The sequence below is a fragment of the Centruroides sculpturatus genome, unplaced genomic scaffold (assembly GCF_000671375.1).
Source record: "Centruroides sculpturatus isolate CEXI.00-Female unplaced genomic scaffold, Cexi_2.0 scaffold425, whole genome shotgun sequence".
NCBI lineage: Eukaryota > Metazoa > Arthropoda > Arachnida > Scorpiones > Buthidae > Centruroides > Centruroides sculpturatus.
Genome location: NW_019384549.1, coordinates 94400 through 106444, shown reverse-complemented (window position 1 = coordinate 106444; position 12045 = coordinate 94400). Strand labels below are relative to the sequence as shown.

General features: G+C 31.1%; 1 protein-coding gene and 1 long non-coding RNA gene across 3 annotated transcripts in view; one reads left to right on the top strand and one right to left on the bottom strand.

Moving 5' to 3' along the window:
- The window catches only part of LOC111623604, a 46901-nt gene extending 35036 nt beyond the window's left edge, over positions 1 to 11865 (bottom strand). Inside the window, exons 1-2 of one of the 2 annotated variants that reach the window (XR_002756453.1) lie at positions 11693 to 11865; positions 9608 to 9848 (exon numbers count right to left, since the gene is read on the bottom strand). This is a non-coding gene — a long non-coding RNA (uncharacterized LOC111623604). The remainder of the gene's footprint in view (positions 1 to 9607; positions 9849 to 11692) is intronic. The other variant, XR_002756452.1, reaches the window with a different exon arrangement.
- Positions 224 to 8376, top strand: LOC111623602 (glutamate receptor ionotropic, kainate 2-like). The gene is made up of 15 exons (XM_023366232.1): positions 224 to 475; positions 1400 to 1558; positions 2908 to 3159; positions 3234 to 3406; positions 3719 to 3772; positions 4198 to 4344; positions 4421 to 4573; positions 5479 to 5586; positions 5668 to 5778; positions 5868 to 6068; positions 6154 to 6515; positions 6584 to 6782; positions 6849 to 7071; positions 7143 to 7414; positions 7491 to 8376. The coding sequence occupies exons 1-15, from the start codon at positions 391 to 393 to the stop codon at positions 7623 to 7625; spliced, it is 2634 nt and encodes an 877-aa protein (XP_023222000.1). The 5' UTR covers positions 224 to 390; the 3' UTR covers positions 7626 to 8376.
- Positions 11866 to 12045: the final 180 nt, after the last annotated feature.

Genomic DNA, 12045 nt, shown 5'->3' with positions numbered 1-12045 from the left:
CAAAAGACCGATTCTCTATTTAAGAATTCAACATGCCGAAGCTAAGAGAAAAGAGAATTTAAAATGATTTTAAAAAGTAATAAAAATAGATAACAATAATAATAATAATAATATAAACAGAGTCGAAATATTATAAAAACCGTAGATTAGGTGTTGGTTAGATTATTTCGTAAAGCAATAATTACTTTTAAAACGTTTAAATGTTTTTATAAGGCCTCAGACGAGCGTACATCCTAGAGAGAAGCGGGGAGGATGGAGAGCAAAGATGGAGAAGCGAGATGAGGACAGAACAATTTTGCGCATGTCAAACACCCTCCGAGTTGACGCAGTGTTTTAGTGTCCAAAGCACTCTACCGCCATGTCTTTCTAAACTCGATCACGACTTAAAAAATGTGGCGTTCGAGTATCGCTCTGTGCATAATATTATGTTATTATTTCCATTTAACGACGTCACTACCTGCTATCATTAAATTAGGTAGGATTTTTTTTCCTGTAAGACGAATTGTGATGTGATGTTTGTTTTATCCCGATCGCGTGGTATGTCTTGTATCCTAGAGTAGATTTATCTAAAAATAATCTTTTGATATCAATCCTAGCTATCCCTTTCAACTTGTATAGCCTATATATATTAACTTGCGACTCGTTAAACGTCCCTTCAAAGTACGTAGACCTTAACATGTTTTTTGATAAAGTCAATAAATTATCAATTGCATTTTTAAACATTAAATTGCAATTAAAGTAAATTGTTAAATATTTATGAGATAGACCTCAATATAAATGGTTTCCTGATAGTTGAATTATTAAAATTAATCATCTTTCTTGCAAATCTAGTTTGGATGTTATATGAAACTTTAATAAACGATATTTGTCATTAAAACTCTATCTGTATTAATGTATTAGTTTTGTTTAAATATTTAACTTTGTGCAGCCGTAAATTAAATTGATATTTTGTTATGTAAATAAAATATAAAGCATAGAGAGAATATAATACTGTTTTTTTTTTTTTCAAGTAAAGTTATTTTTGATACTAGATTCATTCAAGGAGAAAAAATAGTATAGAGTTCTTTTTATGCTTAACAGAATACATTACACTTGACATAGTTGAATTGAGTTGATTAACATTTCTCTTTACAAAAACAAAGAAAGAAAGAAAGAAATAAGGGAAATTTATAAAACTTTACAAACTATAACGATCCGATTCATCAAGGAAACAATCAATAATTAACAAAGTAACTTGTAACATCAAACCATTCTCTATATCGGAATTAGCAGTTCGATATCTACAGAGAAATTTAATGCCTTAACACGTGATGCAGCTTTGTTTATCGATAGGAAAATATGAGGGTTTTGAGAATTAAATAGGAGATTAGTTTAGTAAAATAGGCATTAATTGTTTCAGGTGGTCTTTTTGATACCAAAGATGAAGAACAAGAGTGGGCATTCAAGACTGCTATCGATGATATCAATAATGATAAAAGCACTCTACTTCCAAGAACCCAGCTGAAGGCTGTAGTAGAACGAATAGGACCGGATGACAGCTTTAGAGCCACAAAAAAAGGTAATATATATATATATGAAAAAGTATGATTTTTCTAGGTTACGATTTTTTTAATTAGTAAAAAAAAAAGGATATAAAAATATTATTTTCTAAATCAAATTAATAATAATTATAATAAAGATGACAGGACGGAGAACGTAAACTCTGTATAATCGATCAATAACATGATTAAATATATGTTATTTAGACAAATAGTTTAATTATTTGATTGGATAATGTGAGTAAACGCAAATATTATTATAGCAGTAACTAATCTACTATAAATAAAATCTATTAATTCTTAGTAATTTCTACGTCCAACCAGAGTTGCAAAAGAAAAACGTCATACATAAATGAAAAGAAAACATTGTTTTACTTATTCAAATGTATTATACGTTGTTCCTTTTTTTTTATTATTATTTATATAACAAGAAGATTCTTGTGAAAATATCAAGTTATACGATAACTTATTTTAATACTTGTAGAGGCTTATATTTTTCGAAAAAATTATATATATATATATATTCTTAAGTATTGCTGGATTTTGACTGACGTATTAAGATCGATTAACCGATGATCCTAGTTCAGTAGCAATTAGTGGAAGAATAAATCGATTCTTCACCCTAACATACCTCCATTTTAATATTTAGAACAGTTTCTCTTTTTGTTTCGAACGTGTTTATTATTTTATCTTAACGTAAACAGGGTCAACTACTTTCGTAAAATCGATAGTTTTCATCTATACCGTCCAGTTTACGCCATCTCTCTTCAGCGGATAGATACCCATCTTAATATATTGCATCCTATATCCTGCATGCGATATTCTGAATATTAAAAAAAAGAAACAACAACAAAAGGAGGTACAGTACTTTTCGTTCGGTGCTACTAAAATTACACGAGATAACTCCATTTTCTACTTTCTCCAACAGTTTTGCAGACATTGATTAATCATATATATATATATATATATATATAAAGGCATTTCTTCCGATCTCTTCGCGTGCCCCCCCCTCTGTTTGTTTGTTAAGGATGACCCATCTCTTCTGCTTTAGTTTAAAAATCTTATTTTTGAATTTTGGAAATATATTATGGACAAATAGCTAGTATTACAATCGAATTTTTCTCCGAATTGCCGTGCAGAGACGTCAAGTATCCGAGATATACCAATTTATGAATCGATAAAACTCCTTTCGCTCCTGTTCCAAATCAAAATATTTCACAAAGAGAAAGGACGGATACGTATAAAGAAATTATGATTTAAGCTTGTTTTCGTATCTTCTGTTGGACGTAAACAACATTAAATCGTAATTAAATGCAGCAGAATTTATGATTACTTCCAGAATAATCTGATAGCCTCTTATTTCTTTTAGTATGTAGCTTGTTGCAGCAAGGCATAGCTGGTATATTTGGTCCCCAATCTGATGTCACCAGCATGCACGTTCAAGCAATATGTGATGCCTTGGATGTGCCTCACGTGGAAACACGCTGGGATTTCCAATCGCAAAGAGACGATTTATCTATTAATTTATTTCCGCGGCCTTCCGTCCTGAGTCGTGCCTATGTGGATTTAGTGGACGGATGGAAATGGACAGAATTCTCTCTAGTCTATGAAGAACCGGAAGGTAAAGCAGGAAAACGGTTCTTTTTTTTTACGAGTCATTTAGCCTTTCAACAGTCCTCTTCCTATAATCTGCAGGCATCATACGCCTTCAAGATTTCCTGAAGGAAGCACAGAGGAAACGCTGGAAAGTCAATCTCTATCAGTTTCAACCATCCGAACCTTACCGAGATTTATTTTGGTCGATTAAGAAAGAGAGGAATATCATCTTGGATGTTAAACGGGAAAATATTGAAATCGTCCTGAAACACGTAAGCAAAAATTAGTTTTATTTATTTTACTTGCCTATTTTTTTATTAAATAAAAAAACCTGTAACGTAACGAAAGTAATCAGATTCGTTCGAACGATTTCAAAGTCAAATAAAAAAAAAAAGAAATAAGGTTCATTGCCTTGTTACAATTTTTCTTAAAACGGTTAATTTTCTAAAGCGTGAACACTAATTTTTAATTTTAATAAATGACCGATTATCGAAGTTTGACGTGATGCAAATAGTTAATATTCTACGTTAAATAATAAAACGTTTTATATATTTATTCTAGATTTAAATTTATAAATTTTTCAGGCTCAACAAGTCGGGATGATGACCGAAAATCACGCCTACCTCATCACTTCTCTAGTGAGTTTTTTTCCTTATTAAATCAAAAAATCGATTGATTTGTTATATTAAAAAAAAATAATAATAATAAAGGGCAACGAAATTAGCTCGGATAATTGATAGTTTAATTACCATCTGCGGTATATCTCTTTTGTTTTCTATACTTTCCATATAACTTGTATTATCTGTGGGGCCTAAATAATAGCGTTTATTGATCAAGAAACAGTATTAAACTTGTAAATGGGAGACGTTTATCGTCGAAACAGGTAATGATACCCAACTATCTGTAATTTAGTAATAAATCTCATAGGGGAAAGTATTAATGATGTGAGACCGAACGCTCTTCATTAATTAACGGAGAAGTTTATTTAATGCGAAATTTTACTTGTTGATAAAGTTTTTAACAAATTCCAATTAACGAAACCGATGGAATTTTATTTTAAAAGGATTTTCACACTATCGATTTGGAAGATTTTCGTTACGGATACACTAATATTACCGGATTCCGTCTAGTGAAAACCGAAAGCCAAGAATATGAAAATTTATATAAAGGATTGAAGAGGAACAGAACGAATCAATCAGAAAATATCAGAGTAAGTTTTTCTCCTCCCCCTTTTTTTTTACACGATGTTAACTTTAAATGGAAATTGACTTTATTTTACATTCTAGACAGAGACTGCTCTTATGTACGACGCGGTGAAGTTATTTGCTATGGCATTGCAAGATTTAGATGCGAGTAGAACGATAGATTTCCCCTCAATTTCGTGTGAAAATGGTGTTAGAGGATCAGACGGAACGAGTATTATTAACTATATGAAACCCGTAAGTGTTTGATTATTTAAAGTAAATCTTAAGATAATAAATTAAGCTTTCGATTTCGATCTAACTTTAAAACTAGTAAATTTAATATTTTCTGACGCGAAAATGCAGGGAATTTATTCGGCTTTTGTAGTTAGTATAGAAAGCGGAAGTTAATTACTTAAAGGCGGAATTTATTTTATGCTCGGAATTCAAATTTTAAAGAAACAATTCTTAAGATAGTAACGTCACGACAGTTATCGTGACGTGAATTTTTATAACAACCATCCTTTTTAAAAATATCTAAAACAAACACAGGCATAAATAACTTCGTTCGCATTTAATTAAGCTTAAAATAATGCATGCGTTATTTTTCGTATTAACATATTAGTAAGAAGCATTTGGTGTAGTCTACTCTGATTACTTATCTTAATTTTTTTTAGAATAGATCTATTTTTTTTTGTTATATAAAATTAATCTTAAGCGTGCTTGTTTTAAAAAGGAAATGATATAAATACGACGAGCGTAAATTAATAATTTGTGATATTTTCGCCGTGTGGATTGAGATTGAGAATTGCTTAAAGATAGTGCAGTGATATTTCTAGGCTTGGGTGCTCTATTGATTTTTCTTTTCCTGTTGTTAGTTTAGCGATATCCAAACATTATTTTTGATGATTAATCATTGTGCTTAGACTGGGTTACAAAACTTATACGTTTGCCTTCTCTAAATGACATCTTCCATTCGCTTCTTATAAATATAAATAAATAAGCAGAGAAGAAAAATGTTATTTTATACGTATTTGATGCATGTATTATAGTAAATATGTAACAAGTTTGTTTTAAATGATTTATATTTGGTAAAGAATTTAATAAAATATAGCCTACATGTCTCTGAATTCAATTTCTTTTTGTTTTTTTTTCGGTTTCAGATAAGCTTACAAGGCTCTACGGGAAAAGTTTCTTTCGATTCTCAAGGATTTCGGTCGTCCGAATTTGTTTTAGATATTCTGCATTTGACAAAAGAAGGTGTTGTAAAGGTGATGAGAAATTTGATAATAATAAATTGCAAAAATAATTATATTTAAGAATAAAAAAAATCATTTAATTTTTTAAACTAGATTGGTCACTGGACTCCAGAAGCTGGGGTACATATTGTTCGTCACGACGTATCGCACGTTTTCGATTACGATCGAATTAGAAATAAAACACTGAGAGTAACTACAGTTCAAGTAAGTCAACGAGATACGTTTATTTAAATAAATATTGTAATAAATAAAAAAAATGGTATGATTATGTTAAAATTGTTTTTGAAATGCAGAACGACCCGTACGTAATGTTAAAAGAATCCATAGATACATTGAAGGGTAACGATCGATACGAAGGTTTCTGTATAGATCTGATCAACAAGTTAGCTGAAGATTTGCATTTTAACTACGAAATACGAGAAGCTGAAGATGGACAGTATGGCAAAAAAGAAGACGACGGATGGAATGGAATGATTAGAGAATTAATAGACGGGGTGAGTTTGTTTTTTTTTTTTCGAATAAATAATTTCGTTAAGATTTTTAAAAGTTTGCTTATATTCCTTTTTTTTTCCTCCTTAGAAAGCGGATGTGGCATTAGTAGATCTGACAATCACTTCTTCCAGAGAAGAAGTAGTAGATTTTACTATGCCTTTTATGACGACGGGAATTAGTATTTTATATAAAAAATCGACTACGAAAGTCACTACTCTTTTCTCGTTTCTCTCACCATTTTCTATGGAAGTTTGGGTTTACGTTATGGGAGCGTATTTGGGCGTATCTGTGACTCTATTTTTGGTCGGTCGCTTGAGCCCTTACGAGTGGGATAATCCTCATCCGTGTCGCCAGGACGATCAAGTTTTGGAGAATAGTTTTAGTTTACTCAACAGCATGTGGTTTACTATAGGATCACTTATGCAGCAAGGATCTGACGTAGCGCCTAAGTGAGTACAGGAAATTTACGTGCGTATTTTAACGATGATTCATTCGATTAATTTTAATTTCATTCTAGAGCCATGTCTACTCGAACGATTGCTGGAATCTGGTATTTCTTTACGCTAATTATGATATCATCTTACACTGCTAATTTAGCCGCTTTCTTGACTGTTGAAAATTCGGTCGATCCTTTCACTAAAGCCGAAGATTTAGTAGATCAAACGGAAATTAAATATGGTTGTGTTAGGAGCGGATCTACAAAAACGTTTTTCGAGGTAAATTACAGCTTAAACGTCTAAGTTAAAATTACAGCAATTATTTTCATTAACGCATTTTACTAGGAAACTCAAGTACCAGCTTATAAAAAACTAGGAGAAGTTATGAAAAAAAATCCAGATTATTTAGTGGACAACAATAATAATGGAGTAGAACGAGTCCTTCAAGGAAATTATGCTTACTTTATGGAATCTGCTAGTATCGAGTACAAGAAAGAAAGAGAATGCAACTTAACTAACATAGGTGGGCTCTTGGACAATAAAGGATACGGAATTGCTACACAAAATGGTATATAAAATTTTATATTAGTCAAGTAAGCAAAACACCGAGAATTATTGATTAATTCCCGTTTACTTTAGGTTCTCATTATCGGACTATATTGTCTAATGGCATTCTCAAGTTGCAAGAAGCGGGTGTCCTGTTACAATTGAGAGATCGCTGGTGGAAACAAAAAAGAGGCGGAGGGAGATGCAGCGATGAAAGTAAAAAGTCTTCCAGTAATGTTAATGAATTAGGTTTAGGTAATGTCGGTGGCGTATTTGTGGTCCTGCTAGTTGGTCTCGGAATGGCTACGGTCGTTGCTATTTTGGAATTTTTATGGAAAGCCCGAAAACAATCAGCAACCGAAAGGGTAAATATAGTACAGATCACTTAATAAATAACAAAGGAGCGATGTAAAGATTTTTATTTTGTTTCTTCTCTTTCAGGAATCTATATGCAAAGAAATGTTCCGAGAACTAAAGTTTGCTCTCTCGTGTCAAAGTTCAACAAAACCCGTTCATAAAAAATCAGTGTCCGAGAATAACGATTTTCGAATATCTGGTTTTACACCCGAATATTAAAAAAAAACTCATTTTCTAATTTAATCATCAATAGATAAGATAGTTTTGAATTATAGTAATGTTCTAATAATTTCATCATCGCGCAAGATTTGTGTAACAAAATTTGTGAAAAGTTTTATTATTATATTTAACTGTTTTGTCGATATCGTTATTAAGTTTGACAATAACTATTGTTCCCGCTGGTTCATATATTATATCATTATTTGGACCGCACGTTCTCTTTTCATAAAACAAAATGAGCAACACTTTTACATACAGGCTTAAAAGCCTCTCGGCCCCGCTCATCCTGAGTAGACAAATCAAATTATATTAGAGCTCAACAATAAGGAGAGGAAGAAAACCATAAAGAAAACCACGAACAAAATAACAATTTATTCATCCGTCCAACACAACTTTCGGCGTTGTGTGCCATTTTGTGATTTTATATAGTTCCAGTTTTGTAGATTTAATTAAATCTTTCATATATAAGCTGTCCTGCTGGTTATTAAATACCAAAATTGTGACTGAATTGTATCGGTAGTTTATCAAATTGTGTGTAACTAGACATCTATGCAAATTATAGGATTATGTTTTACTTTGTATATAGTAATTGATTACCTTTGCACAAACGTGGCCTAACTTGCATAGATTTCTGTTTTCTTTTCTTTTCTTTTTTAAATCATAGTCCGTTAGATAATTATCTAAATTGTGGTATTAGTGAAAATAATTTTTTGCAAATTATGTGGTTGTGTTAAAAAAATAAAAATTATACATATTCGAAATTTTATTACAGTGAGTGATATTTCTTTAAGATAAACTCAACATCCGTTTAAAATAGTTATCTTCTTCTTATATAATTGATTACAGTAAAATAGATTAAAAAAAAAAACAGGGACTGGATTCGCGAACGGTATTTTGTTATAACATTTAAACGTATTCATAAAACATATTGTTAATTGAAATGTCGTTAATTTGTGTCGTATGTTTTTACAACTGCAGAGGTCTCGTTATTCAACATTTCAAGATGGCAGAAATAAACTTAGTTCCTACTCAATGTCGATAATACACGTTTACGGTGAATCCTTGGCGTATTTAGGGATTATTGTGGGTGTTGGATACCTTCCCAGAGGCTTTAGGAATTAAATTTAAACTAAAACAAAATTCGTCTAAAAAAAAAAAAAAAAACAAATCTAAAATTACTTTGTTCTCGTTTGTTATTGAAGTTTCCTTCTAGATGTTTCGGGAACATTTTACAACATTTTTCGTCAGCGAGGGGACGCTTAATTTTTCTTCATTCTAATTATACTTTTTACATTATCCTCCTTTATCACCTCCGGAGCAAAATCTTAGTTACGTCGCTGCCTCTATCCATTAATGATGTTAAATAAGTTTATTTAAAACTATATTATTATTATTATTATTGTGATTAAAAAGAGTAATTTTTAATTTAATCAACGAACAATGATTGCGAGTATAAAGATATAGCCAACTAAGAGAATATATGCCAATTTCAAGGGAGTATTCGTGTTTTGTCTTCTTTTTTTAACGGTAGTTTTTAATCTGCTGTAGAAAAATGTTCACATTAATCAATCATCATCATCTAAGTTAGAATAATTAGCTACATATTAATATATGATGCTTTATGTAATACTGTATCGGTTCGACGTTACATATATTATTTTACTTATTGGCAATGAATGTCGTTTGCACTGTTCTGTTTCTGATATATCTAGGCCTATAACATAATCAAGTTGTAAGATACATTGTGTTAGATTATATTTTATTAATCTGACATTTCGTTATAATAGACATATAATTGTATACGACTTCGTTTCTACTATTTCTTAATTCAAAATAGATTTTACTGTAAGTTTACTAATGAAATATTCTGAATACATTTGTACTCATAAACTGTAGAATATATTCTCCACTTAAAGCTATTACGATTCTTTATATTATGAACTGATATATATATTTTAAAAAAAAACATAAAATTTCTTAACTTTAATATTCCGTATCACCATCCTTCTTCGATCCATGCTCCAAATCCAGCTGTAAAACTTCGAATTTCTTATTGGCCGTAGTCAACAGAAGTGAAGATACAAGACACCTTCTATAGTACTGTACTTCGTCGTTAGACGTATAATATTCTATGATCGCATTATTACCGTACGACGTCCTTATTAACGACACTTTCGTGAATCCATATGTTACTTTTCATTACATCATTCTTTTTTTTTATATCTGCAGTTTAATGTAAAATTATTTTGCTTTCAAACAATTTATATAACGTTTATATACTACTTATATGTTTCAAAATAGCGATGTCGGTTATTGATAGACTTATAGCTGTTTTGGAAAGGTTTACTACATGCTTAAATTTGTAATAAATCTGTAACATTGTAATCCGGTATTAACGAGAATGGAGATAGGCAGATTGAAATTCTAAATAATACGAACCACTATGTGTAATTTGGGGCTAATTTGAAGACAGATTAAGTTAGGTTAGGTTCAGTAACGAAGAAGTAAAAAACCTGTAAGACTTTCATTTATTTTCAATTCTAGATGGTAAACTTTAGATTTTATTTTAAAGACATTGAAATAAAGTGAAACAAAATTAAATAAAAAAAAATAGTAGTTTATTTGGAAACTAAAATTCGCCTACATTTGTTTTTTTTTCTGGAAGATTTGCCAACTTTGTTCTTAAAAAAACTACTTGTTTATCCGGCAATAAAAAGAGTAAAATACCCGTAACCGGATAGTTGAAGATCAGATTATAACGTAGAGTCCTGATTAATTCAATTTAATTTAATTCTAATTTGTGTGTTTAATTAATAAAATTAATTATTACCATATTTACTTGAATAATTCATACCTTTAAGTAATCGTTGCATCTGATTTTTTAATATACTGTTTTTTTTTTTTTTCAAGTAAAGTTATTTTTGATACTAGATTCATTCAAGGAGAAAAAATAGTATAGAGTTCTTTTTATGCTTAACAGAATNATAACGTAGAGTCCTGATTAATTCAATTTAATTTAATTCTAATTTGTGTGTTTAATTAATAAAATTAATTATTTGTATTATAAACGCAATTTCAAGAATTAAGTTTCCAAAGTCGACCGTATAATATTGCCATTTTGAAACATACCTGTCATTTGTATACAGTATAATTATGTATACAAGGTAGAATGTTTTACATACAGTAGCCCCTCGCATGGACAACCGCAGAAAATTTTCCAGGCGACAAAGCTTTGAGACAAATAATTGGATTGTAATTTGAAAAAACTGTAGACCTATAAATTTCCCATTGTCGTCTGTCTGTTTATCTGTCCTGCCTTAATCTCGAGAACGGAGTTAGATAGATGAAAGCCATGACCGGATATAGAAAGATTAGAGGTAAGAGGCCTCGATTAACTATATACATCGGAAGACACGTTATTTCAATTCAAAAAGGAGTTAGCAATAGAGTCTTGCCGGTCATCTAACAGGAAAAGTATGATGTACAGGGACAAGAGGATTGTCATGTTGCATATCTCGAGTAGGGTCCGACTTAATGAAGACTTTTACTCGTTAACATTTAGTTTTTATGACAAAATGTCATAATAGCCGGGAAAGTAATGCAACTGGTTGCTAGATTTTCTTTCGCAAATAGATTATAGAACGCTTAGCTCGTACTCAATGTCGATAATACACGTTTACGGTGAATCCTTGGCGTATTTAGGAGATATTGTGGGTGTTGGATACCTTCCCAGAGGCATATGGCATCAAATATGGCGGAGAGTGTAACGTTACACGGGCAAGTGCCCATTTTCCCCCCATGCGGATGCACATTTGATATATCGCTCGTTTAGCTTGCGATATAACGAGGGGCCCTCGTTATATCACAAGCCAAACCAGCGATATATCAAATGGCGCGTTATAACCGATTTTATTTGTCTTAATGATTGAAATGAGAGAAATTCAATGCCTTAGCCAGTCATTTTTTAATAATCGCTCTTATATGTGGAAAACAAAGAGAGTTATATCCGAACGTGCGGTATAACGAAGGGCTACTGTATTTGATAACAAAATATATTCAATACTCACATAAAACATTTTTTGCATCAGTTTTTCTTGTGCAGTTGCCAAATTATATCTTGAACGAAACGAAATTGAGATAGAAAAGTGAGGGGGAAAAAAAAAACAAAATGGAAGACAGTAGCAGACGACTTGTAGTAGAAACTCTCGAAAGCATAGCGTTATCGTCTGTTATTTTTCTAATATGTAATCAATTTTCCGGATTCGCTTTGGCAACTTTTAATAATTAATACGTAAATAAATAATATTTACTAAATAAATATAATTTCGCTCTTTAATCGTAAACGTTTCCATGGCAACCGACGAGATTAATCCGAGAATACGTCAAACGATACGTAAAAACTAACGTCTGTCGTCTTCTG